General features: G+C 38.5%; 1 protein-coding gene across 4 annotated transcripts; it reads right to left on the reverse strand.

Moving 5' to 3' along the window:
• Positions 1-262: 262 nt before the first annotated feature.
• Positions 263-16,424, reverse strand: mllt1a (MLLT1 super elongation complex subunit a). Of its 4 annotated transcripts, none has more exons than XM_079896101.1 (12): positions 16,324-16,424; positions 13,052-13,232; positions 12,195-12,277; positions 9,833-9,976; positions 9,600-9,725; positions 4,853-5,482; positions 4,304-4,394; positions 3,718-3,829; positions 2,927-3,026; positions 2,414-2,482; positions 768-839; positions 263-686 (listed from the first exon to the last, which is right to left on the reverse strand). In XM_079896101.1, the coding sequence occupies exons 1-12, from the start codon at positions 16,333-16,335 to the stop codon at positions 558-560; spliced, it is 1,749 nt and encodes a 582-aa protein (XP_079752227.1). In that variant the 5' UTR covers positions 16,336-16,424; the 3' UTR covers positions 263-557. The 4 variants fall into 4 exon arrangements, with proteins under 4 accessions (XP_079752227.1, XP_079752225.1, XP_079752228.1 ...); XM_079896099.1 differs by having other exon boundaries at positions 2,405-2,482; XM_079896102.1 differs by having other exon boundaries at positions 4,304-4,391; positions 16,324-16,415.
• Positions 16,425-16,606: the final 182 nt, after the last annotated feature.

Genomic DNA, 16,606 nt, shown 5'->3' on the forward strand with positions numbered 1-16,606 from the left:
GAAGGATTGACTAAAGTCGGAGTGAAAGATAACACTGCTGTAATTGCTAAGAGCACAAATGAGATGGTGTGAAAAAGGCACTAAGACTAGCCCTAGAGGATAAAAAGCGATACATTCATGGCGTGTGGGGCTTCCTTTTCCGACCACAATCAAAAATACCTTGAAAAACATTGGTACAAAAATAAAATATAAAAGGTTGCAACCCTTGATGCATCAGTGCGTATGGCTACAGAGAGACTTTTTTTTTTTTTTTTTTTTCTTTCCAGCCGATTTCGAATGTGACCCTCTAGCAGTTCTGGCCCCGTTAAGAAGAGATCTTCCTGTCCGACAGGATATTGAGGAGGAGAGAAGAAGTGTTGTAGTGTTGGTTTGCAGTCGAGACGCCACATAGCTGCACTTCCTCCTCAAAATACTGTATGATTCACTCCTTTCGTGATTTGTTTCCCCACTGTTTTCATTTCCTGCGAACAATTTTCACCTTTTTGCAGCCCCCTCTCAGGACAAAAGAAGTGAAAAAGGGCAGCCTCCCCCTCCCCCCAGCCATGATGGACTTCCTGTCATGTGGCGGTGGCCTCCAGGTAGCTCTGTAGTTTACGGACAGTTGACTCATCCAATGAGAAAAGGTCAAAGTCAAAAGTTGTGTTGGTGACATTAAAGTGGCCCGTCTCCTCGATGAGGTTCACGATCTGGAGGCAGGAAACAGGTCAGTGGTGTTTGTTCAAAGCTTTTACACAAACGCAAGCTATTTTAATCACACCAACACCCACCTGCTGTAGGACGTTACGCTCTCTTAATGCCATTAGCTTGCGATGAAGGTCTACCAGCTCTTCAGTGTACGCCTGAAACAAGAGGAGAACACAAGATCGGTTTCTACTGCAGCTCCAAAGACCCTGTACAAGCTTGTATGGAAGGACTAAAAGTAACTATGAAAAGCAACATCATTTACTGAAATTAGATTAGCTAAAGAGCAGCTTTACAAACTAGTACTAGTAGCAGGATGTCATGCTTTGTGCACTGACTGAATGGACCTTAACTCCAAAACTAGTGAGCTGCCTACCTAGGCAGCATTTCCTGAGACGGAGGCAGTTTCAAAAGATGGCTTATTATACTACTGATAATAATAATTTTAAATTGAAGAAGAAGAATTGTGTTATGTAAGAGTAGTTGTTGTATTTATATATTTTATTTATATAATATTATCGATATTTCATGAAATATTTTGGTAACACGTTTCAATAAGGTTTCATTAGAAATGAACAATGAACAAAATTTCTATAGAATTTATTAATCTTAGTTTATGTTAATCTCAACATTTACTGCTACATTTAAGATCAAAAGTTGTATCGGTTCACTTTAGTTTAGGGTCCAATTCTCACTATTAACTAGTTGCTTATTAGCATGCGTATTGCTAGTATATATTGGCTGTTTATTAGTGCTTATAAAGCACATATTAATGCCTTATTCTGCATGACCATATTCTACATCCTACCCAATACCAAAACTTGACTACATTACTATTAGTAAGCAGTAATTAGGAGTTTGAGTCAAAAGTCATAGTTAATAGTAGTGAGCAATAAAGTGTGACCGTTGTATCTGTAAACATTAGTCACTGCACTATCCACTAACATGAACAAAGGTTAATAAATACTACAAGAATATTTTGCTCATTGTTAGTTCATGATAGTTAAGGCATTCACTAATGTCAACAAATGAGACCTTATTGTAAAGGTACCTATATTTCTAATAATAATAATAATAATAATAATAATAAGTTATTATTATTATTATTCTATTATGTATTTATATAATTATAATAAATTTAAACTATATATATATATATATATATATATATATATATATATATATATATATATATATATATATATATATTATTTTATTATTCATATTTGAAAATTAATAATAATAACAATAATAATTTGTTGTTATTCTATTATTTATTTATAAGAATTTTTTTTTTTTATTATATAAGAATTGTTATATAATAAGAGTACTGTTGGTCATTATATACTTTATACAATAACATATATTGTAATGTATTTATAATTTTTTATTAATAATAATAATAATAATAATAATAGTTATTTTATATTTAATTAATTCAATAATAATACTTTTTATTACTATTGAATATTAATCAAATATTTTCCCCACTATTTGTGTGTTATGTATTTTTAGAGTATCACTATTAGCTTAGCAACATGTTAGTAGAAACTATTGAAATCAATTGCAAATGAGGTTCCATTTCAGTTAGCATCCCTTAGAAGGGAACCTAAGTGGGCAGAAGACAGCAAGACAGCTCACAAGGTTTTGGAACAGAGGTCCAGTTGGGTCGAGTTGATCAGATAGAAATAACTTGAGGTGAAAAATTAAAAGTTTGATTTACCCTTCCTACCTTGTCGTATCCCTTCTTCAGGACCTTTTCTTGACGTAAACAAGGGTCTGGACTCTTTCTGCCCGTGACCTGTATGATAGACAGGCAAAAGCAAACAGAGAGGAAAGGAACAAAATGGAGAAAAAGAAAGAAAAATCATACAAATGGACTAAAGAAGAGGTTTAAAGAATGATTAATCAAGACAATGATCTATGGCAGTGTTTTTCCAGCAATAGTGGAGCAGCGCCTGGAGCGCTCCGAATCCTGGTGATCCGACTGGCAGCACCCAGTTAAGCAGCATTCCACAGTCAGTGGATCAAAAGCTGCGTGTCACCACCTCATTTCAACACTGGGCGCAGCGTAATCCAAAAACTAATGCCAATCGTCCATCATCCGACAGTCGACAATCAAGTTTCAAAGGAGCAAAACTGTGTGCTGTAAATTGAACGATCGGCATGACTGAATGAATGAACACAAATTGGACGGCAGTCAAGGCTTAACAAGAAGCTGATACGATCTTGAGTATCAGTTCACCTTGTTGTTGGTGGAGCTGTGTTTCTGTGGCTGAGGGGGTGGCTCTCGACTGGGACGCTGCGGCCCGTCACTGCAGTCACTCTCGCTGTCTAAACTCAGTCTGTGAGGGGCAAACATCAAACAATTAAACCCTGTGAGGAAGTTAATAGGATTACCCAAGAATTCCAGTAAAAATCTGTCATTACTCACCCTTGTGTTGTTCCAAACCAGTATAACTTACTTTCTTCTGCAGAACACAAAATAAGTTATTCTGAATTATGTTGGTAAAAAAAACAAAAAAAACGGTTTCGGTTCCCATTGACTTCCATAGAAAAGACAAAATATACCATGAAAGTCATTGGGAACCGAAACCATTTTCACACCAACATTATTCAAATATCTTTTTTGGGTTACACATGAGAAAGAAAGTCATACAGTTTTAGAACAACACAAGGGTGAGTAAATGATGATCAAATGCACATTTTTGGGTGGACTGTCCCGTGAAATGTAGTCATTCGGATTTAATTGTATGCAGCATTTAATTTGAAAGAATAATTGTAAACACAATAAACACTGAAAAGAAAACCCTATTCTAGCATTCATCTCACACTTCCAGCCTCGCAAAAGTAAGTCTTTCAAAGCGGCTCAGCAACACTTGAGTGAGATGAAGAATAAAGAGAGGCGTATGAAGTGAAGTGTTTACTCTGAGCAAACAAATCCGTTCTCCGCCTCTGCTAACATTGATTACAGGGACTTAAAGCATCTGAAAGACCTGCTTAAACAAACATTGACAAGAAAAGAAGGAGAATGACCTGGAGTCTCGACTGGGCAGGTTGTTCTTGACTGGCGTCTCTTCGCCTGAGCTGCTATCGTCATCATCAGACTCCTCCGACTGGAGGTCCTCCACCATAGTGCGAAGCGGGCCTACAAACCAAAGACCAGAATGAGCGTTTGCAAAATATACGTGGTTTGGTTTAACTTTCAAACTTTTCGCGTAATTTCGGTGCCACTATCTTAACCAAACAGAATTTGAAAAATAGTGACAGTTTTCAAACAGATTTCCTTAAAACTCTTCCCATCTGCCATTGGTTAGATTAAACAAATGTCTTACCCCAAACTCACACCATTAGTTAAGCCAATGTTTTGTGTCAGGCTGGCTGTTGCAAATTAAAATGGGAGCAAGCCAATGACAAATTACCCACATCACCGTTCTAAAAAAAAACCTCATTCCTTCATTTTAAGGAAGCGCCTGTGTCTGACACATCCTTAACCCTCTCCATGGTGATCGATCAAATCAGCAGTCTGTTAACCTTGAGTTAAAGTATAGTAGGGAAATCTATTTATGGATCTGACTGCTGCTTATCAGGACACTCCCTGCAGTAAAAGAGCAGATCCTACCTTGGCCTTGTTTCTGCTGTGGCTCAAAGTCTGAGTCGGAGCTAGACTCTGAGCTGGAGCTGGAATTAGACGGGCTGGAAGGTGCTGACTGCTGTGGGAAAGAGTGGACAGGATACAAATGAAAGATTATGTTTATCACAGGGGGTGGCGACCTTTTTAACATAGTGTTAAGTTTAATTTGTATTTTTTTCATAATACATTTATTTATCATTTTAAATAAATTAATAAACACATTTCATTGTCTAAAAATACAATTTAACACCATGTTAAAAAGGTTGCCATTACCTGACTTATTTTAAATAGATACATTTTATTGTGGAAAAAAATGCTAAATTAAATTTTACACTTTCTTAATTTTTCCAACCCCTGATTTATTTTATATAAATGAATAAATACATTTTATTGTGAAAAAAATTCATCTAATTTAATTTAACAGTTAAAAAGGTTGCCATCCCCTGACTTATTTTAAACAAATGTTATAGTGAAACATTCTTGATTTAAAATCCAAAACAAATCTTATAAAAAAAACTATTATCACATAAATCTAACCTCAGATTTAGACGAGGCCTCATCATCCGAGTTGGAGTCATCGGATTCCGGAGGCTTCTTGGACTCCTTGACCTCCTGGGTCTCTGACTTGCTCTTGGCCCAGCGTCCCTTCTCTTTAGAGGCCTTCTTATCCGCATATCCCGAGGAGACTGTGGTGGAAGACGCGGTCCGGGGGGAGGTGCCGGTGAATCCCCCACTGCTGGAGTCTTTTGACCCCTCTGAACCCCCCTTCTTTGGCTTCTTGACACTAGGTTTGGGCGACTCTGCATTGGAAGGTCGTTTGCTAGGGGCTTTTCCGTCGGCCACTCCACCTCCCCCTCCACCACCCGCCGACCCTGCCCCCCCTCCTTTAGGAGACATGCCTTCCATTTTGGACTCCTTCAACGTGAGTTTGGGCTCCTTGAAAGCAGCTTTGGGCAGGACTTTGTTCTCGTCTTTCACTTTGATCTCTTTTTTCTTAGATGATGAGGATGAAGATGAGGAAGGGTCACGGCTACTTTTGCTGCCGCCATCTCGGTCACCGTCCCCTTTGGATGTGGCCTTGCTTTCAGAGTCTTTTCGTGGCCGCTCTCGATGCTCCTTGGGCATTTTGTGGGATTTGGTCACTTTGCTTCCCTCTTTACTGGGCTCCTACAGGAAACAGTGTTTGTTTTTAGTCTTTACGGTTTAAAACTCTACCTTTGGTTAGCAAACGATACAAGGCAGTGCAATATATAATCATTAGGGCTTTTCACAAGGCGATTAACATCGGTTTATTGTCATTCTAAACCTCACTTTTAACCACTTGCAATTTAGAAAAGGAGTTGGCACTGCTTTTTACCCAGGGTTATGAAACCCTGATCCGGAGCAGAGTTAGCGCCGCTTTTGTGGCGTTAACCCCGCATTGTGGTGCAAAATGTTTGCAGTGGGAAACAATGTGCTATTAGATTGTTAAAACTAGATGCTAAGCCAGGGGTGGGCAAACTACGGCCCGCGGGCCACATGCGGCCCGTTAGGCTGTTTAATCCGGCCCGCCGAGTATTTAAAAAAATTGTCTTAAGATCGCATTAATTTTGCCTTTTTTCTTGCAATACTTTGCGTTATATATATATATATTGCGTTGCATATATTTGACAATTGGAATATCAGATATTGCATGCCATAGCTAACAAATGTAAAAAAGGAAAAATGACATAAAAGCAGATCATCATTCATTCAGCGCTGTTGTGGCTGCGGTGTGTCACGTAACAAGCAATGACGCGTCACCATGGAAACCAAACAGACAGCAACTTGAGCGCATAGACTTGTTGCACGTTAATGTTTTTTCCTTTTTTGGAAACTCAATGAGAAAAAAAAATGTTTGGTAACCGCTTGCACACCTTAGTTTTTCCTTTGATTTGTCTGCTATTTAGTTTCTTTGCTCCTCTGGATTTGTGGATGTATCCTGCCCGATTCCGTTTACCGACCTTTATCGTCCGGCTTTCGACTACGCTCCCCTGTCTGCCATGTACAGAACCCGTTTTTTTTTTTTTTTTCATTAAATGTTCTGATCTCCCTTTGCCTTTTATTTTTTATTTTATTATTCTTAAAATAAATTAGTATATTCGTTTATTTCCACAAATGTATGACTTTTGGAAGTGCAAATTGCCATTCAGTTTTAATAAAGTTGAATTAACGTAGGTAATTTTTACTCTTCTAAGTGTACACTTGCAGATGTTTTGTTTCTAATTTACTGTTAGGCCATTAAATAATAATAAGGATAAACAATATTTAAAAAGTATAGGCTATAATTATCTAACATCTTTAAAAATTAACATCAAAACATGCTAAATGGGGGATATCTAGCATAAAAAAAAATGTATTGTCAGAATGTCGTCTCTCAGTTGTTGAATTTCGCACAGACATTGCCACACGTTGTCTGTTTGCTCAGCCGATCTTATGAAAGTGCGAATACCACGAATTGTTTTTGTAGTGCATAATATGTTTTCGCGTGCATATGATATGCACTTTATGGCGTATAATAGGCACGCACTCCACACCCCTAATCCTAACCAAGGGGTTTACAGTGTGTAGCATGCACGCAAAAAAACAAACAAAAAAATTTTTTGGCATATAAATGGCACGAGAAATAAAATTTGTGGTATAGATACGCACTTTCATGAGATCGTGCTTCATAATCTGCTACTGGGCCGGCCCTCTGTCAAATTTTTAAAACCCAGTGTGGCCCTTGAGCCAAAAAGTTTGCCCACCCCTGTGCTAAGCAACCGAAAACAATTTGTGTGCCACAATCAGATGCTTTGGGTCAAGGAAACTGTGCGTTGAATATATACAGTCAATTCAGCGTTTAATAGTAAAAGTGTCAAACGTCGATGGAAAACAAGTGAAGAATAGGAGTGAATTTCAGTCATATTTTCATAGTCCGAAAAGTCCATAAAAAAAAACAAAAAAAACAACCTATTACAGTTGGCAGTGTGTAATGAAGAAGCGCAATGCTAGAGCCTTTATGTAAACAGGTCGCATGCTGCACTCGTCCAATCAATGACATGTGACACAGCAAATATGTAAATGAGTATGTTAACCCAGTGTTTAGGAATGTGCAGTGTGAAACGTCAGCTTGTGAATACAGTTTGAATTGTTAACCTCGGGTAAATGATGAGCAGTGTGAAACGTGCGAGATAACCCAGTATTCCATTTCCCTGGGGTTTAGAATGACCCAGGGTTAGCTATTTTAAGTGTGAAAAGCCCTATTATAGGTCACAAATAGTCATCACAATACAGAAGTACAATTCTAAAGCAAACTTAAGCTTTGTCAGTTATCTAAGAAACATCAAGATTGTACTTAGTATTACATTCTTGTTCATTCATCTGCAAACTGAATCATTTCATATTTTATTAGTATATATATTTTAAAGAAATTAATAAGTTTATTCAGCAAGGACTCATTAAAGTGATCAAATGTGACAGAAAAGACATTTTTGCAAAACTTTCTATTCATCAAAGAATCCTGAAAAGGGTATGTTTATTTGTTGCTACAAAAATATTACAACTGTTTTCAACTTTGATAATAATAAGAAATGTTTCTTAAACACCAAATCAGCATATGTGAATGATGGCTGGAGGATCATGTGACACTGAAGACTGGAGTAGTGATGCTGAAAATTAAGCTTTACCATCACAGAAAGAAATAACATTCTTATATTATTATAGAAAACAGTTATTTGGTAACAATTTATTGTTTTAGTAAATGTTCAAATTAACATTAATTAAAATTAATAAATGCTTTAGAAATATTTTTCATTGTTAGTTCATGTTAACTAATGTATTTAACTAATGTTAACAAATGGAACCTTACTGTAATGTGTTACCAGTAATTTTAAATTGTAATACTATTTAACAATAGTACTGTTTTTACTGTATTTTTTTATTTAGTGAGCATATTTAAAAATATATCTATATTTTACAATAAGTCTCTGACGTTGAACAGTAGTGTACATTTACCATAGTTCTTTTTTGTACATTTACCATCATGTTCTTTATTTTTTTACATTTTACGGATAATAAACATGTATAATAATTAACCGACTAGTCATTTTGATCATCCCTCATATTAATATAGCGTAATCATTCCATAATATATTACTATCTTTCACCATTTACCATGGACACATTGTCAAATACAACCAAACAACTGATCCTAGGGATAAAGCACAAAGTTTGACACCTTTAATAATAAAATAATCACAAAAGGCCATTAAAGCATGTCTTAACTGTGATACTATTACCCATGTGTGACCTTCCTTCACACAAAGGTCATCTGCTGTATTAATGAGGCTGTGCTGAGATTAGGATTGTTAAAGCTAATGGGGATGCTGGAAGACGTCCAACACTAGAGAATCACAGCAACTGCCCCTCTTTACTGCACTAATGAAAGATGCCTCAAAGTGACCCATACAAAGCGCCAGTGCTTGCATATGATAAAGCAAAGCTCATTTAATAGAGATATGACACATGTCCTACACGATGGACCCTTAATTCACACTGAAACGATCTAATCTGCTGCTTAGAAGTAAACAAAAGGAAGAATAGAGGAAAGCTGTGACAGGTATCCGGTATTCACGCATGATAAAATATTTGAGAAGAAATACAGATTGGGTAAAAAGTCTATAATCAGAATTTAATTTGATTTAATTAGATTATATCTTAACGTAATTTAAACTACTGTTCAAAAGTTAGGGGTCTGTACATTTTTTTAAATATTTTTGAAAGAAGACTCAAAAATACAGTAAAACAGTAATATTCTGCAACATTATTACAATTTAAAATAACTGTTTTCTATTATTTTTATAATTTATTCCTGTGATGGCATAGCTGAGTCTTCAGTGTCACATGATCCTTCAGAAATCATTCAAATGTCGATTTGGTGCTCAAGAAACATTTCTAATATTTATCAAAGTTGAAAAATGTTCAAGGGAACAGCATTTATTTGAAATAGAAATCTTTTGTAACATTGTAAATGTCTTTACTGTCACTTTTGATCAATGTAATGCATCCTTGCTGAATAAAAGTATTAATTTCTTTAAAAGAAATCTTACTGACCCCAAACTTTTGAACAGCAGCATCATTTTAATATATATATATTACACATCACAGCTTTTTCTCTGTTTAAAAAAATTCTTAATCCTTAAACATTTATTTCCAGGTTTAATACTGATTTTCTATTTGATCTCAGAATTGTGGACCCTCCCCCCGAATTTTTTTTTTTACAGACCTTTGATCCTTGTGAGGTCTTGCTCTTCTTAGGGTCAGAAAAGGCAGAAAGTGGGATGGTTGGAAGCATGGGGTAATCTGGGCTGGGTTTCGGGACTACTTCTGCTCCCTCTGGGACCACCATAATCTGAATGAGAAATTAGAGCACATACACCAAAAATGTACAGTTTTCCTTAATAAGCTGTGCTAGATATTATCAGGAGGGGAAAAGAAATCCCATAATGCACCACTCACCCCTCCAGCCTTGACCAGCTTGCGACGGAAGTCCCGGGTGGGGTTATTAAAGGTGAGTTTCTCACAGCGCAGGTGATTGACAGGCGGGTTACCCTCCAGGTTGAGGAAAAGGTCGTAATTGAAGCACACCTTCTTTGGCTCCTCCTGTGTGAATGGCAATATTCATAGATTCCATAAAATGATTTCATATTAAAAGCGCAGTAAGTGATTTCTGAGAAACACAATTGATATCTGAAATCAACCCAAACAAACACAAACCCTTCCCTTCATTGCTCCGCCCCCAAAATGCACAAGCATGCAATACAAGAGCGGATGTCACCTCATCATATCTGAAGCAAAGCAAAATAATGCTTCACGAAAAATAAAGCGAAGATGACGAACGACAAGGAAGAACAAAAAACTGTACATACAGCTGTATATCTAAGCAAGAGTCACCAGCAGCACACCAGTTCCAGACAAACAATGAACTATGAACAATGAACAAAAACTCAAAACTGTCCTAGGCTGTTACTATAGCTAACATTACAACAACAGCACATCTTGGTTTTATGAAACACAGCAAAACCAACGATGAGCAAAAACACAACCTCTGCGTCGGTGTCAGGCCTTCCCACTTTGGTCTCTCCAGAGATGGAAAGTTTTTCTAATATTAACAAGAGTCTTAAAGCTCTTGCCTGATCATAACCCTTCTTTTACCAGTGATATTCCTCTGGGGCCGTATTCAAAAAGCATTTTATCTTACCACTAGGAGTACTCCTAAATCGCACTAAAAGATTTTAGCTAGGAGTTTTCTCTTAAAAGTTATTCACAACGCCTTTCAGACCTACTCTTAGTAAAGAAAAATGACAACTCCTAAACTAAGAGTGAGTCTTCGTTGCTATGGATGACGTCATTACTCATGCACGAGCTTGACTGAAGTGACCACCTTGATTGGCTGATGATTGTAACGCGGGAATGATTCCAAACACCTCCCCTACGATGATGAGTGACAGGTCTGAGAATGCACAAGTAGTGCGAAGGACGGAAGATGATGAATAACTGAATAAATAGCCTAAATGAATAAAGAGTAAGGCAAAACAAATAGCCTAGTAGCCTAATGAAACATATGGATTGATGCGATATCTTTGCAACATTATTGAATTAATCTGTCACTATGTGCCTCTGCCTACGTTTGCAAAGAGAAGAACATTTTAATTTGATTCACAATGATACGTTACAATTAGTTTACATGCAATGAGTAGCCTAGTTTTGGTTGTTGTTGGTGGCGTTATTGCATCCCTAGTTATGCCTACAATGCAAAATTGTTCCCTCGCGATTGGAAGCTCCTGTAGCCGCCGCATACGCATTTCAAAACATCGCAACGTGAAATGCCACAAAAAGCGGTTTGTGAATAGGTCTTAGTGAGTTAGGAATCCTCTCGACTTCTTTTAAGCTGTCCCAGGCTTAGGTGCTACTTTTAGGGCTAAAATCCTTCGTGAATTACTCTTAGTCAAAAAAATTAGGAGTCCTAAAGTTACGAGTGACACGCCCATTATTTTTAGGAGTTGCTCCTAAATTCGCCAGTTAGGAGCTACTTTTAGCCTTAAAATTCTGTGTGAATACGGCCCCTGACCTTTTCTCTTCAGTAATCTCTCTCAGCCATCTCTCTTTCTTCAAGTCTTCCTCTAGCTCACTCTCTCTCCTGGATGAGTGGACACGCCCTCTACTGCTGATTGGCTAAGAGTGTTGTGGTGCTCTGTCCGATCCACTTTCAACAGCGTTTCTCAGAAATCGCTTACTGCACCTTTAATGAGCAACTCAAGCACTGAAGTGAGTCAATAGAGCAGCAACTGGAGTGATTCTCAGGCTTCTTTCATGGGGGGCTCAGCCAGTGCTTCATTCACTATTCAAAAGCAAAACCTCAGCAAAGATCAGAATTACAAATCAAACACCCAGATGAACATACTCCAACTCAATCTTTTTATCTCTGTCCCTCAGCATGCAGAAATCTATGAGTTGCTGAAAAACAGCTCAGGAAAATAAGACTCTCTGAAGGCCGGGGATGTTTTTCAGACAAGATACGACAGATACGGTTGCTTATCACAAGCCTGTGAGCCAGCGGGTGGGCTTGGAAAAAAAGAGTGTAATTGTTTCGCATTATGCCAGTTAGCTCATAAGGAAAATCACTCTATGGTGCCAGCTTAATGTCAGTGAGGGGAAGTTCACAAATGACAAGACAGAGAAAGAGAAGCTGATGCTCTGATGAGTCACAGAGTGAGAGAGGGATGTGTGCAGATTGAAAATGAAAAAAGAAAAACTATAGAACAAGAGACAATATCAAAAGAGGACAGGAGAGATACAGGAAGAGACTCAGATACCTCACCTTGTTTTTGAAATAGACCTCTATGGGCATCAGAAATCCAGCATAACCAGACTCCTCAACCTTGTATGGGGGCTCCTTGCACACTGACATTAAAATGAAAACATGAATTATTTAACTGATAATTGCTGCATATACTGTATAGTTACACATTCAAATAAAAGCTTTATAACAATGACATTTTTAATGTTTTTTCTTTAGTCTCTAATGCTCACCAAGGCTGAATTTATTCAATCAAAAATACAGTAAAAGAATCTGACTGTGCCGAAAACACAGTTCATTCATTTTTATTAAAATGACCTAATTGGACACTCCGGGAATGTTACCAAGCAGCATCTGCATGACCCAATTAATATTCACACACTATAAAATGAATTTTGCAAACAAATCTTGGAATCTGTGTTTTGAACCAACTAGCAGAAATGCAGTCTGAAACAACTGGTTTTATATTATCAACAAAATAATATCAAATAAATGGTACATATTAAAAATATCCCTTATCAAGTAATGTGTATAAAACAAGGTTATCGTAGACCAGCACTGTTAGTCCAAGACATGTGACACCTGGAATGCATGAAGTGACATGGGTTGATGTTTAATCCACTGGCAATAGTTTCATTTCACCAGTCAACCGAGGCTACTTATTTGCTGCCTAAAGTATTGATTTAGTATCAGCAACAGAATACTAGACGCTGCTATTGTACCAAGCCAAAATTGATACTGATCCAACCCTAACCTCAAATATTGAAAAAAGAAGCATGCCGCACTTCAGGATGTGTAACATGTCATGTGGCTCTCGCATGCTGTTTTTGAAGATTGAACTGCGAGTTGTGGTGCAATATCTGATTTGTGAAATTTACCCCTCTTGGGTTTAGGAAAGCTCTCGTGCAGCCGGAAGACGACTTTATCCACAAAGTGCTGAATGTCGCTGTTCTCGGGGCCTCGCACGAACACCATCCAGTCATGGGTGAAGCCCTCTGATGTCACCTTCTTCCTCAGCTGGGCCCGGTGACCCAACTCAAGCTTTACCTGAACCGTGCACTGCAAACACAGAAACACATATTAATGAAATGCTTCAATAAAGCTGAGGTCAGTTGAAGTTCAGTAGAGAAGACCAGTGGCATATGCACAGTTGCGCGCACACATATACATATAAGTGACAGTAAAGTGTGTGTAATGTGTGTATATGTATATATATGTATGTATGTATGTATGTATGTATGTATGTATGTGTGTGTGTGTGTGTGTGTGTGTGTGTGTGTGTGTGTGTGTGTGTGTGTGTGTGTGTGTGTGTGTGTGTGTGTGTGTGTGTGTGTGTGTGTGTGTGTGTGTGTGTGTGTGTGTGTGTGTGTGTGTGTGTGTATGTGTATGTATATATATATAAACATTAAATGTTATTTATATTTTATATATTTATTGTTTTTTTACATTAAAATATGTATTACAAAAAAATGATTCCATCACATTTGTAAATCATCAAGCTGTAGGGAATTTTCTTTGTGGAAGACTGTTTTAATTGAGTGAATTCATATAGGTGAAAAAAACTGATATAGCAGAGAAGAGTTACTAATAAAAGGCCTCTAGACACCAAAATTGGAGTAAGAATACCTTTCATTCACATGCTCAAGCTAATCATCTGTATCATCGACTGGTTCTGCCAAATGGCCAGAAAAAGCCATCAAGGGAATTCCTTTTGAAAAGCAGCCAGGAAAAATGAACATTGCCCACATAAGGTGGAGACGAGCCAGACTGGGTTCAGGTGCCCATGATGCTCAGCAGCTGCTGTTGACTCGAGCCCCTGAACTCGTGGAGATTTAAGAACCGGGATAGACAATAAGATCAATTCCAGACACGCTTCTTTCTTTTGTTACTTTCCTGAAAAGTAAGCATAAAGCCCGGGACACACCAAGCCGCCGCCAAAGAACAGGCGGCGACGAAAGCTAACTGTGTTGTCGCAAGGGATGTCAATTTACAAAAATTCCCATGATCGATAGTCGATTAACTTTTAGCATCCCTAGTTGTCATCTCACGTCGGCTGCGTCTCGGCCAAAAAACTGTGCTTGAACACACCAAAAGGACTTGCAAGTGCAAGTTAACATCTGTCAATATCAGCAGGAATCAATAGTCTATTTTCATCATTCAAAAGAGTTCTCTCTCACACCGACGGCATCCAACTAGACGCAGACCGACGCTCAAAAACGGCCCAACAGTCGGATTGATGTGTCCCGGGCCGGCCTTATGAGGAAAATCTTATTGGCTGCCGTCTGGCCTTTCACCATAAAGCCCTGGGTTGGCTGACACTTCCATTTCCTTCAGCCAAAACCTGCCAGCCAGTCCGAGACGCTGCCAAGCATCAGAATAACCCCTATGAGTCCATCTCTCATTCACTCACCCACAAGCCCCAGCCGTGTCACATATAGACAGACAGTGATACAAAAGCCTGGCTACCCTCAACGGCAAGAAACACTGCTCTTTTTCCAGAACTTGTCATGTGTAATTTCATCACAGCAACTTGCCTTGTAACGATTACAAACGCTACCTACATAAAAGCTGTTCCACTCCGCCTGAGAGGAACATGACCATCCGAATATGAACACAATATGGGACAGTACACAATAAGAGATTCAACACATGACCGCACTAATCCCAAGGGGGGTAAAAAAGATCAAAAGGCCTTTTTGAAAAGAGTAGATTAAACAGGTAAACACCACTGGCTCCTGGTCTCACAAATCCCCAGCAGAGACACACTCACCCACATCCCCTTTTTGTTATAAGATGCGAAATAGACACAAAAGTGACAGACTGGATTCATCTCAGGTCAGTGCTATGATACAGATTATCAGTCAAGCACAGAAACAACAACAAGCAGGTCACGTGCGAAGCCAATAGGCAAACGACAAAACAACAAGTCTCAGAAGAGTTGCTGCAATGTTATTGTCAAAGGCTAGAAAACATGCATGAATGAAACAGTATTTTTCACAAAAATCATTACTTGAAAAGTGGAGGGACACAACAGAAGTTCACAACTTGCCTTTCTAAAAGCACATTGAATAAAAATAGGTTAGGCTTTTTGTTTTGAGATTTGCTTTCATGCGCAAGTATCAAGCTCATGTACCTGCAATTAAAGCAGTACAAACAATACATCCGACTGATAATGGATGTAAGAGCTGGATAAACAGCTCATTAATATTAAGCAGTAAATGATTTTTTTTTCTACATTAAGAGTTTTATTATGACAGTACTAACATCATGCTAGTTCATTTAAAAATAAAACAAAACAGTATAATGTAAAAAGTCAAACTGCCAAAAAAAAATACCACTACAATTACTGGCACTGCTATTGCATTAAAAACTGCTCATTAACATGAAGCCGAAAAAGTAATATGATTTTCTTTCTACACAGAGACAGCTTTATTATTTTGGAATGGGACACATTCAACGTTAATAATAATAATATTAAAAATAGAAAAAGTTTATTTCTAAAATAATTTAGTTGCAGCAAAAGCAATTAACCTACTGCAGATCACAGACACAAGGCAGAACGTGTAAAAATAGCCAGGATGTTATGGCAATGATATTCATCTACTACAGCATATGATCACTCCTGGTGCTGCTCATAAATCATATTGCATAAAAGGGCAATTAATTAGCCTTGGAAAGAGACAGATTCCCGCTTCAGGGACCCCCACCCTCAGAGCAAACCTGTGCAATGCCCTCAGCCTTCAGTGTGCGTGCTCTGTCAGGAACACTAATACATGGAAATGCATGTTCCTCATTTCCTCTAATAAAAGCCGCAGACTGTGTAGTGACTCCCGGACTAGAGAAGCACAGGACAAAAACACTCTCCTTTGTGTTTCTGCTGGTACATGCACTGCAAAAGCTGGCGCACGCATCCAGCCCTTCAGGCTGAGCTGATGTCCCCAAATACCGATGTAGCTTTAATATGCGTGGCCAGCTCGAGTCAGATAGCTGAGAGGAGGGAGAGAGGAGGGAGGGGGGTTATATGGGTCCGATCCGCTGCTTTCACGAGCCCCAAGTGTCCACATTCAGTTGCAATGGTGGATTTCTCTAAGCGCGCGCTTACAAAAGTTGACTTCACTCCATGCAACAGCAAAAGCGTTTCATACTCTACCTGATTCTCCATAGTTCACCGGCCTGATAAAGGTCCTGTTTATTTACAGAAGGCTTTTGAGCGGCTGCTCCCGACTCCTCATTGTGTGTCAATTCCAGCCCAAAACCGGAAACTAGACGGTTCCCCTCCCCTCTCCGGACCTCTGGCATGCACCCAAAACAGAAAGCGTTTGTGACCAATCACATGCCGTCCAGGATGAGCTTGGCACCGCCCAGCCAATCGCGAAACGCGGTGGGCGGGACTTCCCACGGACTGCCTGTACGGGTAGGTAATAATTAGAGAT

The sequence above is a fragment of the Squalius cephalus genome (assembly GCF_949319135.1).
Source record: "Squalius cephalus genome assembly, chromosome: 16".
In the NCBI taxonomy this organism is placed as follows: domain Eukaryota; kingdom Metazoa; phylum Chordata; class Actinopteri; order Cypriniformes; family Leuciscidae; genus Squalius; species Squalius cephalus.

Bases quoted from the DNA above. Each gene is read 5' to 3' on its own strand.
- mllt1a (XM_079896099.1), bottom strand. The intron at 9,977-12,194 runs GTGAGGTATCTG...CCATTCACACAG, and splicing joins AGGTCTATTTCAAAAACAAG to GAGGAGCCAAAGAAGGTGTG. The intron at 9,726-9,832 runs GTGAGTGGTGCA...TTTCTCATTCAG, and splicing joins AGCTGGTCAAGGCTGGAGGG to ATTATGGTGGTCCCAGAGGG.